Genomic DNA, 24,547 nt, shown 5'->3' with positions numbered 1-24,547 from the left:
ACTTAACTCATCATGTAATAATTGTGTTTGAAGAACTTCATTTGATCAAAATTAACATACATTCATTGACTGCTTTTATTTTTTGACTATTTCTGGCGATACAGTCTCATTCTTTGAGCAGCTGTGGTATATGTCATGCTTATAAAATAATTTCTAACTAGTGGTGTATGGCATCGTGCCTTAAGGAAATTGCTGGAACTTCCCGTACCGTAATGAATATTCGAGAAATTTTAAATGTTTTCAAATATATTATTACGAATACTGTAACTTTCATTATTTTTGCTATCTTGTTATATCTGAGCAAATAGAATGTAAATCATAAATCAATTTATCTTCAGAACATTAACAATCGTCATTTCATTTTGAATCCAATTTAAAAAAAAAATTGTTTCCTAATTTACACAAAATTGAAAAAGTGCTCCCGTACAATCACAGTCTAACGCATTTGCAAATAATTCTGTGCGACATTTTCACTTAGACTGTGCTTTGCTGCGGGACATTTTCACATTTTTCAATAGTTTTCACAAAATCGAAAAGTGCTCCTGTATAGTCACAATCTAAACGCGCTTGCGAATGTATTTGCACCAGGTCGTCACTTAGACTATGCTTAGCATGGCTAACTTTTTACATTTTTACCCAAAAGTTACATTTTTATAACTAACATGTAATTGAAATTTTTTTTAAGCGATTTTTTTGAGAAATTGAGAATATTTTGAAAACAATTATGTCATTTTTTGAGAAATTTTATTCGTCCTTTTTGGCATAATATATTATTATTTTGAGAACTTTTGTTTATGCCATTTTCCAGGAAATTAATATTTATTTCATTTTGGGAAATTATATTTATGCCATTTTTGAGGAATTATACATTTATGCCACTTTTTAAAAATTATAATTATGTCGTTTTGAAAAATTATATTTATGCAATTTTTTGAAAAATTATATTCGTAATTTTTTAGATTAATATTTATGCCATTTTTGAGAAATTATATTTGTCATTTTTTGTAAAATTTATGCCGTTTTTGAAGAATCTGCTTTTATTTAATTCTGAACTCTTTTTTTAATTGCTGGACTTCTTTTAAATTCCGGAATCTTTTTTTTTAATTCTGTACTTTTTTTATTCTCAACTTTTCTTTGATATTTAGACTCTATTTTTTATTTGGACTCTATTTTTTAAGTTTGGACTCTTTTTCAAATTATTTACTCTTTTTTAAATTCTGGATCATTTTTCTTTGAATTTGGATTCTTTTAGGCTTTAATTTCGGTCTTATTTTATTTTTAATTTCTCTTTTTAAATTCTAGATCATTTTCTTTGAATTTTGGATTCTTTTAGGTTTTAATTTTGGTCTTATTTATTTTTAATTTTGATCTCTTGAATTTTATTTTGAATACCCTTAAGTTTTAATTTTAGACTATTTTTTTTTAATTTTGGACCCTTTTAAAATTTAAATTTTGGACTCGTTTCATTTTAATTTTGAACTTTTTTGAATTTTTACACTCTGTTCATTTTTAATTTTGGACTCTTTTGAATTTAGTTTAGTTTTTGAGTCTTTTTTTTCAAATTCTGGACTATTTTCTTTAAATTTTGGACTTTGCATTTTTAATTTTGGGCTTTTTCTTTAAATTTTAACTCGTTTTTTTTAATTTTGGACTCTGTTTTTTCAATTCTGGACTCGTTTTTTTTTAATTCTGGACTCTTTTCATTTTTATTCTTGAATATTTTTTTTTAAATCTTGAACTATTTTTGTAAATTTTTCTTTCAAACTATTTTTTTTTTTTTTTTTTTTTATTTTAAACTTCTCTACAAATTGTAGATTTATGGCCAAAGTCTAAACTTTTTTCCAAGTTAAAGGTTTTTTTTTCAAAGTTAAAGGATTTGATCTAGATTATCGTTTTTTTTCAAATTTTGGTATTATCTAATATTGTATGTGCCATATACACAAAAAATAATATGATGACTGTTACCTCATAGAATATGTAGTTCTGATTTCTATCAAAAACTAGTTGGTTTGGTATTTAGCCTTGAGGCAAGTTACATGAACTTCCCGAAATGTGTAAATAATCGACTTAATCAAAAAAAAATGTGTAAATAATATACTTCATCAATCCTACTTTAAAAAAAAAACGATAATAATTTTAGCAACTTTGACGAATTTTAAAATTTAACTACTTGTCGTTAGGCCGTAATATTACAGTAAGTTCTATAAGACCATGATGTATATCGCCAAAAAAGTTCCATGAAAATCGGCTTAAATTTTTTTTTCACAGTTATTTACAAGAAAACGGCTCGGTAAATTTCCACCTAAAATTAATCAGTACCATTCCCAACTAATATCTTTCGAACAGTTTTTTGATATTTTAAAATCGTTCGGTAGGATTAGCTTAAATGTGGATGAAAGTTTTTTTCAAAAAACAAAAAACGGCTGGCAGATCGTTGCACAAAACTGACAAACGATAGTCATCAGCGAAATACATCAAATGGCTTTTAAATTTCTAAAATCGGTTCAGGCGTTTTTGAGAAACGTCGATCAAAAGTCTAATTTTGACAAATGCCAAAAAGACCATACTGATTTTTGCAAACTTTGATGAATTTTTAAAGCTGAACCAGTTGTCGTAGGGCCGTAATATTTTAGTATGATCTAGAAGACTATGGTATCTATCGTCAAAAAATAATCATAAAAATCGTCGAAATTTTTTTTTAAAAACTTTATTACAAGAAAACGGCCCGGCCGATCTCTACCAAAAACTAATCAGCACGATTCCCCACCAATATCTTTCGAACGGTTTTTGAATTTTCAAAATCGATTCATAACTGCGGGCTAAAACGTGGACGAAAGAGTTTTCACTTCTCTGCTATTTGCGAAGAAACAGTTTGGCCGATCGTCGCACAAAACTGACAAACAATAGTCCTCATCGAGATACATCGAATGGCTTTTAAATTTTTTAAATCGGTCCAGCCGTTTTTGAGAAAACGGCGATTTACGGCAAAAAATCTGTTCACATACACACACACACACCACACACACACACATACTTTTTCCAAATGTTGGTCTCATTCGATTCAGAATGGCTTGAAACGTCGAGAAAACATAAAATTAGCGAATCGGGTTTTTTGATGAAAACATAAACTTCTCCTTCGGGAAGTTAAAAATAGCAATTTGTGCCTTCTAGGTTACTTCTACTTTTAAAACAAACAAAAACAATAAATCTTCGGTATTCAGAAGTAGGAACGTGCCTTTGACTTGTTAGAATAGAAAGAAAAAAAATCGTCCCGAACACCGCCGGCGGTTGTGCTAATTGCAACTAAATTGCATTTTGTAAACATCGTTAGCGATTAGAGCAGTGGTAGACACAAAAAAAAATAAAAAAAAATACATTTTTGAATAAAATCCAAATCCTAAAGTTAACTATGTAGGAATTAAAACAATCTACCGACATAAAAGTTGTTAAATCTAAATTGATATTAAGTCTATCATATACTTATATGAAAAAGTTCATGCAACTTGCCTAAAGGCAAAATCCAAATCAAACATCTTGTCAAATAATTTATCAAAAATTCTAATTAGTTTTTTTTTTATAATTTTGACCACCGATGTTAAAATCCTTTACCGTGGGAGAATTAGACCGCGCTCCAATTTGTCTCAGGTCAACATTGACTTTGTTGACTCTATTTTTTTCTTGTTTTTTTTAAATGTCAATATGCACAACAATGTAACATATTAATGACGAGTCTCTACATTCAACTTTTTGGAAATTTCTTGAGAAATTCACAAAAGTATTGGTAAAAAGTAGTAGGCAGTGGCTCTTTTGCAAACAGAAAACTGGATTCGATGTTTGTGATTTTTGGGTGTTGTCCGAAGTTTTTAGCGATTTGTGATTTAGTCCAGATTTAATATAATAGATAGATATATATTTATGTGTGTTTGCAGATACTTTTTCCAGTTTCTTTAGAATTTTTGGAAGTCACTTTGCTCTAAATAGACTTTTAATTTAGAGTATCAGAAATTCCTGCACAACATTTGCCATATAGTATTTTAGCACTTATTTTCAAAATCTTTTTCGCCAGTGTTTAAACATCGATAACCCTTGTACATGGTTAAATGAATTATTAAAAAGTACACAAAATGCATTTAAATCCCTATACGATGCATTTTTTTTATCTGATGCACCAATCAACATTGCCTACTGGATTAGATTTTAGGCCAATAAAACTTGCCTGTAGGATATATAATGGATTTATAGAAAAAATGATTCAAAATGATAATAAAAAGTTTATGCTAATATTTGGCAGTGTCAAACAAATTTTGATTAAGTAATTCGCCTTTTTTATTTTTGTTTGGTTTATTTTTTATTTTTTTTATTTTTATTTCATATGTTTTTTACTTTATTTATATTTATTTATTTTTTTATTTTTGTTCTTGTTTCTTAAACTTTTTTATTTTTTCTAATTTTATTTTATAATTTCTTTATTTCTTATTTTCTTTTTTTTAGTTTTTTTAATTTTTTTCTTTTTTATTTTCTTTATTTAAATTTTTATATTTTTCATTTCTTTTTTTTTGTTTTTTATTCTTTATTTTTTATTTTCTTCATTTTTATTTTTATTTTTTTTTTGTTTTTTTTTTTATTATTTCTTTATTTTTTCCTTTATTTTTTTACTTCATTTTTATTTTTAAATTTTTTCTGTTTTATCTTATTTATTTTTTTGTTTTTTCATTTTTTATATTTTTTCATTCCTTCTTTTTCCTTTATTTTTATTACATTTATTTATTTTATTTTCAAATTTTTTGTTTTATTTTTTTTCTTTATTTTATTATTGTTTTTCATTTTTATTTTTTTATATTTTTTGGTTTTTTTATTTCTTTATTCCTTTAAATTTTTTTTTGTTTTATTTTTTTTCTCTCTTATTTTTTTTTTTTGTCTTTTTTTTTTTTTTGTTTTGTTACTTTATTTATTTTTTAATTTTTTTATTTTTTTAATTTTTCTATTTTTACTTATTTTTTATTTTTAATTATTTTATTTTTATTTTTTTTTCTTTTTATTTATTTATTTTTAGTTTCTTTTTATTTATCATTTCTTTTTTTTTTTTTTTTTTTATTTTTTTTTTGAATTAGATCAAACTCGTACCTAATAGATGTATCCTTTGATAAAACAATGTTGTTACATATTACAAATTTTTTTTTGATAGTTAATTTTAAAGTTTTATATTTTTTGAATTAGATGAATGTTTGTCCAGATTTTTTTTCAACGAAAGCAAAAGTTTTAAAAGTTTTACAATTTTTTTTTTTGTAATTGACAACAGGTAAACGTCTTGACATGTCGAAAAGGACATCTGTGATGTCTGTGTGTGTCCTTTTAGTTAAAAAAAAAAAAAAATAGAAATCGGTGGGAATCTGTGTAAAAAGAAACCCTTCAACTCGTTTTGATGATTTTTGAGATATTTCTTGAAAGATAGAGAGAGACATCAGGGGTAAAAATCAGTGGTTTTGTCTATTTATATTTTATTCTATCTAATTTTTTCCAGAAGTTTATACTTTTTGTTATACATTAGATTAATATTAATTATTTTCATTTATTTTTTACAATATTAAAATGTTGTAATTTCCTAAAAGCAAGCGAGATGTCAAAGAATAAAATGTTTTATATAAATAATTAATTTAAAAGAACATTTCTAATAACACATAAATATTATTCTTTTATTTATTAACACATAATTATTATTCTTTATTTATTAACCACATAATTATTATTCTTTAACACATTTTTTTTTTATTTTGAGAATTTGCTTTATTTGACTTGAATACACACATTTGTATTTTTATGTAAAAATCAATGTATGTATTTAAGTCAAATAAAGCAAAATTTCAAATTAAAAAAAAATAGAAATAATTAATATTAATATTTTTTCCAACTTCAAATGTGATTTATAGCTATGTTATTATATTCAAAACTTGTCAAACTATTTATTATACAGCATAATTTTTATTATTAATATTTTTTAACAAAATTGCGTTTCTTATTATTTTTCAATTGGAAATTTGCACCTTGATTTGATCTTCACTGTTTTTAGATAAAAATCATACAATAAAAATGATGTTTTATTTTGATCTTCTTGAGAATCTTCAAGATTTTTTATCTAATTTGATTATTTTGATGATTTTCTAATTTGATTATTTTTACTACAATTTTATTAATTTTTTTTAAATAAACTCCTTAGCCCAATTCAGATTTCGATAACAAAATTCTTCCTAGTTTTGTTAGAAGAATAAAGTATCTATTATTAATTCTATAATTATAAACTCGTATGTCATTTTTTTGTGTTTTTATTGGAAACGGAAACTGTTACAAAAAAATCTTATAATTTAGTATAATAAGACTATATATGCAATTAAATTAGTAAGATGATATCCACGTGGAATGCAACGGAAAAATTATATTGTAATATTATTGAATTGGAAGAGTCTAATTGTTTTGTTTATTGAAAATTGATACAGATGTGTTATTTGTTATTATTTTTATTGCAAAAGATGCGTATTGAAGTGAATTTATTATGAAGAAATATCTAATTATAAGATTTTATTGTACCAGACTTATAGATTAATTGTAATGAATCGGTTGAAGTTAAAAAAAAACATAACAAAGAAAAAAAATTGTTCTAGGAAAAACTAGTTCTTGTTTAAACTTATAAAGTTTCATTATTTTTGATAAATAAATTTTAAAAATTGGAATTCACTTGCAATTTCTATATAAATGCTGATATATGTTAGATTCTGCATGAGAAAAATTGTAATATCTAGCGTTATTATTTTTGCAAAAAATGTCACGAAATAAAAAATTTAATGTGAATAATTTATTAATTTTGACATAATTAAACTATACCTTAATTGAAATATTATATAATTAATTTAACTTCGAATATAGTTTTTTTATAAATATTTATTTTTTATGCGTTGTTAAAAAAACACATACGGTCCTAAATTTTTACCCTCCATTCACCGACCCTTATTTCATGAGTCATTTTAGTGTTAGTTAACTTCCCGTAGGGTAAGTTATAGTAATCGCAAAAAAATCGAAAATGAAAATTTTTATATCTTTACGTTTCAGAGGTTTCTGAACATTTTGGCATACCTTAGAAAAATGGATGTATGTGTGTGTGTGCGTGCGGATACAAATTTTCGTCGGCGATTTCGGGAACACGGTTCAAGCGATTTGAATCATTCAAAAAACTTTGATTCGTATTGATAAGGCGTGCTGATTAGTTTTTGGCGGAGGCAGGTCTAGCCGTTCCGAAGATATGGGGCAAAAAATGCCAAAAACGGTAACTCAGTTTTTAAGAGCATTTAACATTTTTACTTATATTAACAAGATGAAGAACTGATCAAATTTTCATGAAGGCAGGTCTAGCGGTTTCGGAGATCTAACGAAAAAAGTAAAAAAAAATGCCATTTGGCGTTCAAAAATGATCATTAGACATATGCACATCAAATTATCAGATATTTTTATAGAGATTTTAACAATAAGTATAAATTTTGTTTACATTTCTATGGGTTCCGTACCAATGTTTATTCGTTAGACGGCGACGCGGCGCTTACGCGCTTTGACATTTGTCTCTATGCAGATAAAGCAGTACGATTGCTTTGAAAAAAAGTTTAGATCTTCCAACATATGTCAAAATAAAGAAAACATTTTTTTTCAAAAAAAAAGATTTAAAAAATTTTTTTTTTTTAATTTTTTTTTTAATTTTTTTTTTCCAAAAAAAAAGTAATTTTTTGTTAAATTTATAGTTTCTCAAAAATCTAATTTTTTCGAAGTAATTATTTTTCAAAAATGTTAATCGTTTTTAAAAAAAATATAATTTTTGGTACGGGAAGTTTCAGCAATTTGCCTTAAGGCCACGATGCCCTAATTGCCTTAAGACAGAATTCCACTTACAGTTAGTTTATATTTTATTCGAAGTATTGGCCAAAAAAATGTCATATCAAAATTATATCATATATATATATATATATATATTATATATATATAAATCTACCATAATCAATATAATTAATTAGTTAGTCACAAAACATGCAAAAAACCCAACATTAACCAAATAAAAACCAAAACACATGCATCACCAACAAAACTCTATTTCATACTATTTTTTGATCTACAACACAAATACTTTATATGAAGGTCACTAATAAAATCAACACACACATAAAAACACAAACGCTCACCTATCGATAGCCAAACCAATTTCAACAATATTTATTTTCACCCAACTAATATCCTCTATCCCACTTACCTCTGATCACAACTACAATGCATCAACGTGTTGATACCCCAATTGAAGTATCCGTATCTTTCGCTAAACCCCTGAATCCAGTGCTTGCAGCGCATGTCGTGCTGCCTGCAGCAGCGGTCCGCCTTCGAGAAGCCGCCGAGTTGCGTGTATTTCGTGACGCCGTAGCCTAGGCCGCACCACTCGGTGCCGGGCACGCGCAGCAGGGAGGAGAGGCCTCTCTTCGAACGACCGGGGGTAAAGGTTGATAGACTGCTTAGGGTTAGATGAGATAAAGGATGTATGAAATAAGATGTGTTGTAATAAAGAGATTGAGATTTGGTGATTGGTGTTGGTGAAAGTTTGTTGCGTCTTGAGGTAGAAAGGTTGCCATTGGTTTTTATAGATTTTTGTTGCAATTGTTGTAATTAACCCTTTTCGGATGACATAAATTTGGAGAACATCAGTGCCGATTGTGCCACATATGTGCCAAATCACAAATATAACAAGAAGTTGAAACTACCAAATTTTACATCGATATTTACAGCGGAGATTATTGCAATGCACACTGCAGTCAAGAACGCATGGGAAAAAAAAATACCAAAATATATTATCTTCAGTGAAAGGAAGGCGAGCATATTACCTCTCTTAAGCTAGCAAGACCAAATTAGCAAAATCGATCCGGACCTGTTGTATTATTTAGTACTTATTTTGCACTAATTTGCACCACAAAAAAAAAATTGTACCACGTACCGTTTAAAAAAAAACACGTGGCGCTGCTAGCTTTAATATTTAAGCTAGCAAGACCATTTTTTTGTTTAGAAGAAAATAATAAATAAAACGGAAATTGATTAATTCGAATTTGCACTAATTTGCACCACCAAAATTAAATCAACTAGCTGTAAGTGGAATTCTGTCTTAAGGCTATTAAGGCATCGTGCCTTAAGGCAAATTGCTGGAACTTCCCGTGCCAAAATTATTATTTTTTTAAAAACGATTAACATTTTTGAAAAAATTATACTTCGAAAAAATAAGATTTTTTAGAAATTTTAAATTGGACGAAAAATTACTTTTTTTTTGAAAAAAAATTTTTTTTTTAAAAAAATTTTTAAACAATTTTTTTTTTAAAAATTTTTTTTTGGAAAAAAATATTATCTTCATTTTGACATATTTTGGAAGATCTGAACTTTATTTCAAAGCAATCGTACTGCTTTAACTGCATAAAGACAAAATATAAAGCGCGTAAGCGCCGCGTCGCTGTCTAACGGAAAACATTGGTACGGAACCCATAGGAATGTAAACAAACTTATACTTATTGTTAAAATCTCAATAAAATATCTGATCATTTGATATGCATATGTCTAATGTCTAATGATTTTATGTTGACCGCCAAATGTTATTTTTTTTTTAGTTTTTTTACTAGATCTCCGAAACCCCTGGACCTATCTTCATGAAAATTTGATCAAATCTTCATCTTGTTAATACAAGTAAAATGTTTTTCGAACTATACAAATCGGACGCTCCGTTCTCTTAAAACTGAGTTACCGTTTTTTGGCCCTTTTTGCCCCATATCTTCGGAACGGCTAGACCTGCCTTTGACAAAAACTAATCAGCACGTCTCCTTATCAATACGAATCGAATGTTTTTTTAATTATTCAAATTGCTTCATCCGTGTTCCCAAAATCGTCGACGAAAATTTGTATCCGAACACACACATGCACGCACACACACACACACACACACACACATACATCATTTTCTCCAAGGTATGCCAACATATTCAGAACCTCTGAAACGTGAAGATATATAAAAATTTCATTTTCGATTTTTTTGCGATTACTTACCCTATGGAAAGTTAATTATAAATAAATCAATTTAATATCTCCAGAACATTAACAATCGTCATTTCATTTCGAATCAAATTCCAAAAAAAAAATAGTTGCCAAATTTACACAAAATTGAAAAAGTGCTCCCGCATAGTCACAGTCTAAACGCATTTGCAAATAATTCTGTGCGACATTTTCACTTATACTGTGCTCAGCTTGGCGGCATTTTTCACATTTTTCAATAATTTTCACAAAATTGGAAAAGTGCTCCAGTACACAAACAGTCTAAACGCAATTGGGTAACATTTGTACGAGAGTGGCGCTTTAGACTGTGCTTAGCTTGGGTGATTTTTTGAATTTTTAATCCAAAATTACAAAAAAAATTTTTTGAAAAAAAAATTAGAAACAAAAATTTTTTTTTTCCAAAATCAATTATTTTGTTGAAAAAACAGAAAGTTCTTTCAATCATCTAAATCGGACGCTTAGTCTCTCAAAAACAGCCATTTTTTTTAAATTTAGCTCTGTATCTCCGAAACCTCTGGGCCTACTTTTGCCAAAAACTAATCAGCACATCTCCCTATCAATAGGAATCGAATGTTTTTTAAACCATTCAAATCGGTTGATCCGTTCTCTCAAAAACTCGCTTTCTATTTTTTGCACTCTTTGCTCCATATCTCCATAACGGCTGGACCTGCCTTTGCCAAAAACTAATCAGCACATCTCCCTATCAATAGGAATCGAATGTTTTTTAAACCATTCAAATCGGTGATCCGTGCGCCCGAAAACGTGACGAAAAACGCGGACATACAAAACACACACACACACACACACACACACACACACACACACATCCATTTTTTCTGAGGTATGCCAAAATGTTCAGAAACCTTCAAAACGTCGAGAAATGTAAAAATTTTTGATTTCGATTTTTGGACGATTACTATAACTTACCCTACGGGAAGTTAAAAAATCAAAAATAGCTACCAAAATCAGTACCCCATGACTGCCGGACCGCCCTAATATGAGATGTTTTGTGAAGATAGGTATATAGTGCAGAAAAAAGCCTGTATTGAGGTCAAAAACAAAACAAATATTATAAAATCACTGATTTTTATAAAAATTACTACCACCGTTTTGTCACAAATCATCCCTAAAATAATGTTAAGGCATTTGGTACGGAAAAAATTCAATTGAACTAAAATTATCAAATTATATCAAGGCATTATAAGTTTTAAATTACTTAATTTCAGGTTTTGTACTTCTGCCCTTACGTCTCCAATCATCCCCAAATTGTATACTTACGTCTATATTGAATCATTTTCAACGTGCAAGTTTTGACTACGAAAAAATATAAATTGAACGAGCAGAATCAAATGAAACTAATATAGTAGAAACAATATGATATTTAGTATTTAAATTGAGAATTTCAAATTTTCTACCTCTGCCCTTCCCTCAATAATCAACTCCAAATGAATTTACTCACATGTTGGAGCGTTTCCAACGTACAAGTTCAAAGTATAGAAAAAAATAAATTGAACCAGCAGAATCAAATAAAACTGATACAAAACAATCACAATTCTATACAGTATTATATTTAATAATTTCAGATTTTGTAACCCCGCCCTCAAGTCTTCAATCAACCCCATATTATAATAACGCACTTATTATTGCGTCATTTTTAACTAAATAAATATTTACACATTCAGTTTCTTCAAAATAATTATTTATACCAAAATGTTTATTTTAACTATACTCTTCTAATAGAAATACTTGAAATATGGAGTCGATTGAAGACGTAAGTACAAAATCTGTTCTGTATTTAAAATTTGTGAAAGCTCAGGGAAAAAATTCGTTTTTGTTTGAGAATTTAGATTTTTTTTTAACAATTTTAAAAAAAAATGATTTATTTGAAAATGTAATTATTGAAAAAATGACCTTTTCTAAAAATACTGATTTTGTGAAAACGAAAATTTTCAGATTTTTTTTAAATTTTGAAATTTCTTGAAAGTTTTTTATACCCATTCATATCGGTTGATTTCAATTACAAAACTAGTTGCATTTTGATTTAATGGTGGGTTTTTTTATATGGGCCTGAAATAGACGACTTCATGTACCAAATTCATGAATATCGCCGAAAAAAAATTTCAACAGTTAATTACTAGAACTTATGCCATCGATTTTTTACCAAAAACTAATCAGGTCGACTCCCAAATAATCTTTCGAAAAGTTTTTGACATTTTTAAAGTCTAGTCAGAATATTTGACTAAAGCGTGATCGAACTTTTTTTTCATTTTTCCCTTAATTACTAAGAAACGGCTTGACCGATAGACAAACAAAACTGAGAAACAATGGTCCTTATCGAGTTAGATCGAATGGCCTTTAAATTTTTAAAACGGTTCAGCCGTTTTTGACAAAATGACAACGGAAGGTCAAAAATGTTTTGAGAAAAAAAAACACACACACACACAGTTTTTCAAAATTCGGCCTCATTTGATTCAGAATGGCTTGAAACGTCGAGAAAACATAAAATTAGCGAATCTGATTTTTTTATGAAAACAAACTTTCTCCTTCGGAAAGTTAATAATATAGCGCGCCGAAAAATAATTGTGATTATTTTATACAAGTTCGGAAACCTTTAATTCTCAAATATACAAAATCTTCTCTGCTCTCATTTTTTTTCAAAACAGAATAAATAACTACATAATAAAAAATCATCCGGTAAACTTCCCAACTATTTCTCTATTTGGTATCGGAGTCATAATAGTGTTAACTTAAATGGGCATTGAGAATTCTTGTCTTTTAAGGCGGCAATAAATATTACGGCGGCAATAAAAACGTTAACGTTAACGTTCACGTTTGTGTTTTAGAAATCCAATTTATTTGGAGATAATAGTACAAAGATTCGTAAAAAATCGGGCGCCTACATGATGGATGGGAATAGACTCAGATCGAGGAATATTTCTGATTGACAATGAATTTGATATTTCCTTATATTAAATTATGATGTAATTTACATTCAATTTGCGCAAAGGCTGATCTAGCGGTTCTGGAGATCAAATGCAAAAGTTCAAAAAAAATGCCATTTGGCGGTCAAAAATTATTATTAGACATATGCATATGCATATCAAATTATTTAAGATATTTTATAGAAATTTTAATAATTAGGAGTACAAATTTAGAAAATGTACTGTGTACAGTTTGCCATGAAAAATAAACCATAAATAAAAAAAAATGTTCACATTTTTATTGGTCTTACGCGCTTCAATATTTCGTCTATAAAACAGCTACGCACTTTTGCTTTGAAAAAAAAATTAAAAACTTAAAATATAGAAAAATCGTATTTTTCAAAAAAGTCAATTACGTCCAAAAATTTAAAAATTCTGGAAAATCTAATTTTTTTTTTTTGTTCAAAAAATTTTATAGTATTTAAAAATTTTAATTATCGGTACGAAAAGTTTCAGCAATTTGCCTTGAGGCACGATGCCATACACCACTAGTTGTTTCTTATTTTCAATTAAAATAAATCTGCTCACTTTTGATTTTTGAAAAATGAAGAGTCAAAGTTTATGATTGGAATCAATTATTTCTTTGTTATTTATATTGCAGCAATATATTTTAATTATATCCTATTTATTAAGATAAGATTCTGAGTACTTTGAAGCCATTCAAGTTGGTTTTCTTTGTTTTTTATTTACTGAAGACTGAAATCTTTATGATGATACCCCAGACTGTATCTTTCCTGCTTCAAATTATTTCTTACAAAATTAACACAGTGATGAATCATATAATTCCTCTACAAAACCATACGAATTGATATCATACAAAGGGCTCGATGTGGATCAGAGACATGGACTATAAGTATGGTTCTCAAAATCATTCAAAATCATCAAAAATATTTGATGCCTTGTCATTAAATCTTTGGCATTAAATGATTTGTCAAATGCAGAAGAATCCTCAACAATTGAGCCAACGTCGTCATCATTGATCTTGGAGGTTCACAAAAATGTTTGAAGCCAACCTGGTACGAATACTACAAACTACTTCTGGTAATCCGTACTGGTGAGGCAAACATTCTCATAAAATTATGATATCAAACATGCGACTATTGCAAATAGAAAACAAGAGCAAGCTAGTCTTACTTGTCCTAAAACCAAAAAATTTATTACCCCTTTTTTATTTAACAAGAAATTTCATAAAGGGTTATAGACAAGAGCAAACTACTAGACTCCCTGGTTTCTGGTGACAATCCAAAATTTGGTAAACAAGAAACAAAAGATCTCTGACTTTTGTCTAATTTTAGAGGCAATTTTATAAAGGTCCTTTTTGTCTCCAATTTGCAAATAATCACAAATAGAAAAAAGGGGCAAGCTAGTCTTACTTGTTTTGGTTTCTAGTGACAGTCAAATCTAATCATCTATAACCAAAATATTTCTTGCACTTTTAAAGTTTAACGAGTAGCTTTAAAAAGCACCATTTTTCAAATTTGCAAAAAATTGTAAATAGAAGGCAGGACCAAACTAGTTTTATTTGAGACCTGATTTTTGGTGACAGTCAGAAATCTGCCCAACTAAAAACAAAACATCTCTTACACTTTTTAGTTTAACGAGTAATTTCATAAAAGATCTTTCTTTGTCTCCAATTTGCAAAAAAAATCGAGATTTCTAGTAGCCAACAAAAAACAAAAGATCTCTGGCACGTTTGTAGTTTAACAATAAATTTCATAAAGGGTTCTCTTGTGCCTCCAATTTGTATAGGATTGCAAATAAAATACAGGAACAATATAGTCTTACTTGTACTGGATTCTAGTAATAGCCAGAAATCTGGCCAACTAGAAACAAAACATCTGACACCTTCAGTATGAAAGTAGTCAGAATTTTCATAAAGGGTTTTTCTTTGTCTTAAATTTGCAAAGATTTTCAAATGTAGAGCAGGAGTAAATTCGTCTTACTTATCCTGGTTTCTGGTGATAAACAAAAATCTGGTCAACTAGAAACAAAAAATCTCCGAAACTTTTAGTTTAACAAGAAATTCCATGAAATGTTTTCCTTTGTCTCCTATTTGCAAAAAAATGCTATTAGAAGATAGAAGTTAGTCTTACTTATCCTGGTTTTTGGTGATAGTAAAAAATCTGGTCAACAAAAGACTATGGTGAACGATTCTTATTCAATTTATAGGCCAATTGCATAAAAGTCAGTTTCACAACAAAAATCGCAATTGCCATCAATTAAAAGTTTGAAGGATATAAAAATTTAAGTAAAAACAAACAGTAAGATCACAAAGTTGTTTTGTTCATAGAAAGCAAGAACAAGTTAGATTGGAACAAGTTGTCTTAGATTTTCATGACAGCCTAAAATCTGGTCACTTTCTTAAAAACAAAAACTCCAAAGCAATTAGCCTTTTTTTTCTCAAATTTATCTCCAATTACCACTTATAAAAAAAAAACATCCACACCAATTATCAAAAGCTGAAGATTTGTTAGAATATAAAAATCACCCCAGAGCATGCCTTTTGTTTGGTCAAGTCTTGCCAAATAAAGTTCACCAACATCCTGTCTAATGGATGTGAAGAAAACCAGACAGATCATCAAATTGATGACAAAGTTAGTGACAATACAAAAGTAGAAATACAACCCAAACACAGACCAGTAGAAAATACTGTTGTTAATCACTAGCTCAAATCTTAGGCAAAATTAAATAAAACCACACAAAAACACAAAACAAATTTAGCCATCGTCGCCTACCTTCTATCGCACCCACAATGCGAAACAGTGAAAGGGCTGAAGTTAAAATAGTCGTACTTCGACTCCACAGCCCTTATGATATTAGTGCAGGAGTCGTGCATTCTACAACAACTGTCGACAGATGTAAAACCTCCCAATTCTGTGTAACGATTTGCCCTGTTGCCCATTCCGCACCATTTTGTGCCAGGGGCGATGAAAAAATCGGTGAGACCTCGTCGAAACCTAATCAGAAGGAAATTATTCAAGGGTAGTAATAGACATATAGTGCAGTAAACTGAGCGTTTTGGGTTTGATTTTTTTTTACTGTGCTCTAATTTGCATGAAATTTTGAAATTAAGTTCATTTTACTCTCAAGAAAATAATTGAGACTCCTTTGCCACTTCCCGGGGGGACGACAGGCCCTCGCAGTGTGTGTAATTACATTTTTTCCAAAATAATGTCGGAAATCGGTAGAAGAACTAATTTTGAGAAAAAAATGTCATAACAATGTCAATTAGTTTTTATAACAAACTTATTTAAGTATAAAATTTCGGAATTCAAATATTTTAGAATGAATTAGTATATTTAAAATAAAATTAATAACTTTACTCTTGCATTTTGAGTGTGTAAGACTTTAGGCGTACTTTTTTCTTGAAATTATAAATATCTCGAAATTTTGTGAGAAAATTTATCGATTTTAGTATTTGTCATTTTAGTACACATATTGAAGTATAACATAATGAAATTTCTAGGTTCTAAAAAGGATTAATATATTTTAAATAAAATCCAGAACTTTGCTCTTTCAATTTTACATGTGCTAGACTTTGCTTGAACGTTTCGCACTTTAAGTGTACTTTTCTCTCAGAATTATTAATATCTCGAAATTTTGTGAGAAAATTTATCGATTTTCGTATTTGTCATTTTAGTATACATATTTAAGTATTACATAATGGAATTTCTAGGTCCTAAAATGTTCAATATATTTTAAATAAAATCCAGAACTTTGCTCTTTCAATATTACATGTGCTAGACTTTGCTTGAACGTTTCGCATTTTAAGTGTACTTTTCTCTAAGAATTATTAATTTCTCGAAATTTTGTGAGAAAATTTATCGATTTTAGTATTTGTCATTTTAGTATACATATTTAAGTATAACATAATGAAATTTCTAGGTTCTAAAAAGGATTAATATATTTCAAATAAAATCCAGAACTTTGCTCTTTCAATTTTACATGTGCTAGACTTTGCTTGAACGTTTCGCACTTTAAGTGTACTTGTCTCTAAGAATTATTAATTTCTCGAAATTTTCTTCGAAAATATATGAATTTTAATATTTGTCATCATAGTACACATATTGAAGTATAACATAATGAAATTTCTAGGTTCTAAAAAAGGTTAATATATTTTAAATAAAATCCTGAACTTTGCTCTTTCAATTTTACATGTGCTAGACTTCGCTTGAACGTTTCGCACTTTAGGTGTACTTTTCTCTAAGAATTACTAATATCTCAAAATTTTCTTAGAAAACATATGAATTTTAGTACTTGTCATTTTAGTACACATATTGAAGTATAACATAATGAAATTTCTAGGTTCTAAAAAGAATTATTATATCTTAAATAAAATCCAGAACTTTGATCTTTCAATTTTACATGTGCTAGACTTTGCTTGAACGTTTCGCACTTTAAGTGTACTTTTCTCTTAAAATTATTAATATCTCAAAATATTTTTAGAAAACGTATCGATTTTAGTATTTGTTATCATAGTAGATACACTAAAGAGTAACATATTGAAATTTTAATATACTAGAAGAAATTGCTATATTTTAAATAAATTTTGAAACTTTACTCCACCAATTTTGTATGTGTAAGACTTTAGGCGTAAACATTAGAATTTTAAATGTCTCGAAATTTTGTGAGAAAATATATCGATTTTAGTATTTGTTATCATAGTAGATTTACTAAAGTGTAACATATTAAAATTTCAATATTCTGTATTTCAATATACTATATTTTAAATACATTTTGAAACTTAACTCATTCAATTTTGTATGTGTAAGACTTTAGGCGTACTTTTTTCTTGAAATTATAAATATCTCGAAATTTTGAGAGCAAATTTATCGATTTTAGTATTTGTAATTTTAGTACACATATTGAAGTATAACATAATGCAATTTATATGTTCTAAAATGAGTTAATATATTTTAAATAAAATCTAGACTTTCCATTTTACATGTACTATACTTTGCTTGAACGTTTCTCACCTTAGGTGTACTTTGCTCTTAGAATTATTAATATCTCGGATTTTTTTTAGAAAATATATCAATTTTAGTATTTGTCACCATAGTACATATATTGAAGTATAACATAATGAAATTTCTTGGTTCTAAAATAGGTTAATATATTTTTAAAAAATCTAGAATTTTGCTCTTTCAATTTTACATGTGTTAGACCAGAGGTAGAGAACCTTTTTGCCATTAGAGGCATCCTCATATAGCTTCTGTCTACTAAAAATTTATATATTTTTGGCGTTTTTCTTCGTTTTTATGCTATATATATATCTCTAAAAATATACATCTTAACAAAAATCATGTAATGAACAAAATAATGTCAATACAAATCCTAATGAATCGGTGTTTCATAAAGTGTTCTAGGAATAATATTAAGCAAGATTTGAAACAGCAAAGTAGTTTTTTATTTCGTTCAAGATTTAATTATTGTATTTAAATTCTTTTCAATTTAGAGGTTGTTTGGAAGGTTTTAGGGTTTTCACGTTGTTAAAAATGATTTTATTGAAAGGTAATCGTTTTAAAAATCATTTTCAATTATATCTTTTGATATTAAAAACGTTTTCTAGCGATAAAGCTCAATGTCTAATTATGTATTAAGGGGTCGGAAGCCCCCCCACCCCCGGGTGGTGGATGCAAAACCACAATTGATTCCACTTATGAACTTGAGGTTAAGACGAACCTAATTCCAAAATTTCAGTAAAAAAAATCAGAGGTTATATCCTTCCCTCTCCGTTTACTGCACTAAACAAACTTTCACCAACAGTAATAGTCTAGTATTTACCTCGGGTGCAATTCCTTTCTGTCGTTCAACCTTCTGACTTTTTCAGCGTGTCTTTCACGTCTCTTGAAATCCCTTCTCAATTCCCTGTGCTTCCTCTCACACTGCCTTTTCATTTTGGCGTAATTCAACCAACCCCTCATGTCGCCAGGAACTTCTTGCATCGACTTGATAATTACAAAAGTTGCATTGTGCACACCAACCCGTCTTTGGTTCCAATTAAAATCTAAATCTTCAGGTGCCAAAACACCATTTTCTATAAAACTTTCTATTCTGCTCCTCTCGTCCTGACGAGCTTTACTTAATTCACCATCAGGAGAATCATCAGGAGAACCCTCAACAGATTCGCCAGAAGTTTTTTGTCCCTGATGATGGTTTCTGGTGTGGTTGTAAGTCTTCTGGTGTGATACTGAGTAGGTTCTTCTGATATCTCTGTTGAAGGATTCCAAAAATGCATCGATGGTTTTTCTTCGTCTACTGTAATCGCAGTCCATAAGACCTTGACCACGATGATGGATCATTTGGATGAAGTTTTTACCGTCTGTTATTTGGCGCAGGCTGATGCCCCTGGAAAATGAAAAAAATATAAGCTTCAATTTGTCTTGAGTACAAAATGTATATGACAAATTGTATATTTTTAGAAAACAAGAAACAAAAAAATATTATCACATGTGGAGTTCCTCAAGGAACAGTTCGAGGGCCATTATTAGATTCCTATAATTTTAATTTATAGGATTATTATAATTTATAAAATATATTTTTAAATATTTGTAGAGTTTTGGATTTTAACAAAGTCTTATTATTATGAATACCAATAATTTTTATCTTGAATTATTTTTATTGCAATTTTATTAGACATTTTACATCAATGCTACAAATTACAATAATTGGTAATACTTATAAAGAAAATAGAAAATGTATAATTCAATTTGTCTTGAGTACAAAATTTGTTGGATAAATTATATATTTTTACATTGCAACGCGAATTAGATTAAAATCAATTTAACTGTGTCAAAAAATAGAAAAATATTATCAATTATGGAGTTCCTCAAGGAACGGTTCGAGGGACGTGATTAGATTTATTCTATATAAATAATTTATAAAATTATAGAATATTTTTATATTTTGTATATTATTTAAAAGACAACACGAGTATGATTAAAATCAATTCAACTGTGTCAAGATATAGAATAATGTTATCGATTGTGGAGTTCCTCAAGAAACTGTTCGAGGTCCATTATTAGATTTATTATCTATCTAAAATTATTTATAAAATTTATTTTTAAATATTTTAGAATTTTGGATTTTAACCAAGTCTGATGTTAAATTTACTAACGATTTTTATCTTGAATTATTTTGAATGCAATTTTATTAGAAATACATCAATTTGTGGTTGCTAATTTGTATTCAATGTTTAACAATTTCTAAAAATGGAAAAAAAAAATTTACTTTAATTTGTCTTGAGTACAAAATTTGTAAGACAAATTGTATATTTTTACAATACAACAAGAATTAGATTAAAATCAATTCAATTGTGGCGAAAAACTGAAAAATGTATTATCAATTCTGGAGTTCCTCAAGAAACAGTTCAAGGGTCATTATTATATTTATTTTATACTAGATGTACCCGTTCACGATTCGCCGTGTTTTACTTAAAAAAGTGGACAAAAATGTATATTTGTTACATCTAGTCCACCAGTTTCCTTTCTTTCCAGTCTACCTGTCTATATGACTATCTATTTAAGTCTCTACTTGTCTACCAGTTTACCTGTTAGCCTATTTATCGGTCTACCAATTTAGATTTCTATCTATCAATTAATTTGTCTACCAATTTATCTACTGCCTACTTATTTATCTGTCTACCAATTTTTTTTGTCTCTTTACTCATTCATCTGTCCAGCAAATTATCAATAGACTCATTAATCTATCTACTAATTTATTTGTCCAGCAATTATATATCTACCAATTAAGCTTCTTATATCTTTCTGTCTACCAACTTTTCTGCCTCTCTATCAATTTATCTGCCTGTCTACCAATTTTTTAGTCTGTCTAGTCATTTATCTGTCTGGAAATTTTTCTGTTTCTGTCTGGCATTTTTTTTGCAATTTTTCTGTTTCTGTCTGGAATTTTTTTGTTTTGCAATTTTTCTGTTTCTGTCTGGTAAGTTTTCTATTTGTCTGGTAATTTTTCTGTTTCTGCCTGGCATTTTTTTGCTTCTGCCTGGCATTTTTTTGCTTCTGCCTGGCATTTTTTTGATTCTGCCTGGCAATTTTTCTGTCTAGCAGTTTATCTGTCTGGCAATTCATCTGTTAACTCATTTATTTGCCAACTTAGTTATCTGTCTAGCAGTTTATCTGTCTACCAATTTAGGTACCTACTTTTTTATCTGCCTAGCAATTTATCTGTATTTTTTATATATCTAGCAATTTAACTGTCAAGAAATTTTACTGTCTAGCAATTTTTTGTCTAGCAATTTTTCTGCCTAGCATTTTTTCTGTCTAAAAATTTAACTGCCTAGAAATTTATCTGTCCACCAAATGTATCAGAGTTTGTCTAGGAATTTTACTGTCGAGGAATTTTACTGTCTAGGAATTTTAATGTCTAGGAATTTCCTCGTCTTGAAATTTCCTCGTCTTGCAATTTTTCTGTCTAAAAAACTTTCTCGACTTGCAATTTTTCTGTCTAAAAAACTTTCTCGACTTGCAATTTTTTTGTCTACATATTCGTTTATTTACCAGTTTACATATCCCCAATTTTTTTGTCTACCAATTAACATGTCGTTCAATTTACCTGTCTACCTGTTTAACTATTTGTTTATCTGATTACCTGTCTACCAGTCTGTTATTCTACCAATTACCAAATAAATAAAAAAGATATATTTACTATAATAATTCTTACAAAATATGGGGTTATGGTAGGGGGTTGGAAATTTAGGGTTATGTATTTTTTTTATATATGCATTATAAAAAAATTGGAAAATAAAAATTGACCTAAAAAATAAAATTGAAAATATTAAGAGAAGTCTTTGGGGCGGCTAACCCCTTCCACTTAGCTTTCAATCAAATGCAATTTTATTAGAAATTTTATATCAATGATAAAAAATAAAATATTTTTTTGGTGATTTGTATTCAATGATTACAAATTTCTAAAAATGCATAAAAAGTGAGATTTTAATAACAAAATTCTTGAACTTCCAATAACTATTTAACAGTACTTAATTATTGAGACTGACAAATTTCTTTGTAAATTTTTGGATAAAAAACAAAAAAATATGAATGTAATGTAACCACATACCATCAGCTTTTATTTGCAATTGTTGATTTACAAACTATCTTACACATTCTAAATTTTCACAAAAAATACCTTAAATCTTCTTTCAAATATTTACCTATAACACAATTCTTTTACAAAAGTGATTTATCGATTAAAAAATAAATAAATCACAACTTTCTACAAACCATTGTCGAAATGGGCTACTAATCTAGTGATAGATGTTTACAATATCATAATACGAATTGAAATTGTATGGGAAATATATTTATAAATTTTGTATTTAGTATTTTTGATCAATACAGAAAATATTTGATTTATTAGAAATCTTTTGATGCGTGGGATGTGTACAAGTTTGTAGGAATTTAATACATTTTTTTGAATAGTTATGTAACTTGTGCCTGGTTTTATATTGTAAATCAAAAAAAAATTTTTTGCTAGTTGTGATAAAAACTCAAATGATACTGTAGTCTTTCGAATGGAACGAAAATTTTTTAGGTTTTAATTTTTATTTAGGAGTTTATTCCGGTCATACATCCTAACATGACTTTACACATACAAATATATTATATAAGTATATGTATGTATGTATGCATGTATGTATTACTTGTGATGTAATTTAAATTCCTCAACAATATTTTATCTATTGAACATAATCAATAATAATCGTGTATTTGATAAATCATTATTTTAATTCAGTCTATAAATCTTGGAATAAAAACTTGTACCTTTCCTCCTACGTTTATTTCTCTACATGGATAATAAATCAAACTAAATATATTTTTGTAACATGAAAGAAAATTTCAACAAACTTGGGTAATAGAATTGATAAAAGTTAAGAGAAATAATTACTGAAATTACTAAAAATTCAAAAAATTATTATATCAGCTCGATTAAAAAAATATTAAACACTGCATAATGCTAATTTATTTAGGATAATTATTTTCTACTAAATGTACTTGTGTATCTACATTTTTTTAAAAACGTACATCACTGTAACTTGATGTCACAGACAAAAAACATGTATTATCATACACACGTAAAAATATATTAATGTTTGTTCATTTTGATAATTACAAAAAAAAAACATTCTAGTTATTTGTTTTCTTCTTCGGCTCAAGGAATTAATAATTACCTTTCAGATAGAACAAGCAAAACAAGTTTTAGGTTTTCGATACATTTTATTACAGATAATTTTTTTATATTTATGCTTCAAGATAAATAATTGATTTATGACTAAGATGCATCCATTCATTTGAATCAATCAAACAAAGTCGTGATTAAAATTGTATCATAAATATATACACACAGAAATGTATATATAAAGTACGTGTCACGATGTCCGCGATGTACTCCTAAACTACTGAACCGATTTTAAATTTTTTTGGCTCACAATATGCATTTATATCCAACTTAGGTTATAGGCTATATTAAAAATCTCAGTTTATATTCAAAATATGAAAATTTTACAAATTTCTAAAAATTTTGACAGTAATAGATCACTGTGAAATGACAATTGTCAGTTTCTCGGTTTTGCATATTAATATTTTAGTATCACGATGTTTGTCCGCGATGTACTCCTAAACTACTGAATCGATTTTAAATTTTTTTGGTTAACAATATGCATGAATATTCAACTTAGGTTATAGGCTATATCAAAAAATCTCAGTTGATATTATAAATATTGAAATTTCACAAATTTATATTAATTTTGACAGTAAGAAAACACTGTGAAATAACGTCTGGAAATGTCGGATATTTTAGTAAGCATCACGATGTTTGTCCTGTATGTACTCCTAAACTACTAAACCGATTTTAAATTTTATTAGCTCGTCATATACATGTATATCCAACTTAGGTTATAGGCTATATCAAAAAATTCAGTTTAAATTCGTAATATTAAAATTTTACTAATATTCATAAATTTTGACAGTAAGAAAACTGTGAAATAACGTCTGGAAATTTCGGATATTTTAGTAAGCATCACGATGTTTGTCCGGGATGTATTCCTAAACTACTGAACCGATTCTAAATTTTATTAGTTCATCATATACATGTATATATAACTTAGGTTATAGGCTTTATCAAAAAATTCAGTTTATATTAGAAATATGAAAATTTTACAAATTTCTAAAAATTTTGACAGAAATAAAACTGTAAAATGACGTTTCTGGAAAGTTCGTGTATTAATATTGTAGTATCACGATATTTGTCCTGTATGTACTCCTAAACTACTGAACCGATTTTAAATTTTATTAGCTCATCATATACATGTATATTCAACTTAGGTTATAGCCTATAACTTATAGGCTATATCAAAATTCTGAGTTTATATTAGAAATATTAAATTTTTACAAACTTCAATTAATTTCGACAGGAAGAAAACACTGTGAAATGTCAGTTTC

The 24,547-nt window shown here is 28.0% G+C and overlaps 1 protein-coding gene across 1 annotated transcript in view; it reads right to left on the bottom strand.

Annotated features, from left to right (window-relative positions):
• LOC113388418 overlaps positions 1 to 19,576 on the bottom strand; it is a 43,660-nt gene extending 24,084 nt beyond the window's left edge. Inside the window, exons 1-5 of the mRNA XM_026625796.1 lie at positions 19,542 to 19,576; positions 18,876 to 19,439; positions 15,827 to 16,048; positions 10,727 to 10,733; positions 8,285 to 8,502 (exon numbers count right to left, since the gene is read on the bottom strand). Coding sequence (XP_026481581.1) covers positions 8,285 to 8,502; positions 10,727 to 10,733; positions 15,827 to 16,048; positions 18,876 to 19,439; positions 19,542 to 19,576 — 1,046 coding nt within the window. The remainder of the gene's footprint in view (positions 1 to 8,284; positions 8,503 to 10,726; positions 10,734 to 15,826; positions 16,049 to 18,875; positions 19,440 to 19,541) is intronic.
• Positions 19,577 to 24,547: the final 4,971 nt, after the last annotated feature.

This window comes from Ctenocephalides felis, unplaced genomic scaffold (genome assembly GCF_003426905.1).
Source record: "Ctenocephalides felis isolate EL2017-DRISC unplaced genomic scaffold, ASM342690v1 CF-g0.4_SCAFFOLD_03572, whole genome shotgun sequence".
NCBI lineage: Eukaryota > Metazoa > Arthropoda > Insecta > Siphonaptera > Pulicidae > Ctenocephalides > Ctenocephalides felis.
The sequence above is the reverse complement of the archived record's forward strand: the minus strand, read 5'-3'. Positions and strand labels throughout refer to the sequence as shown.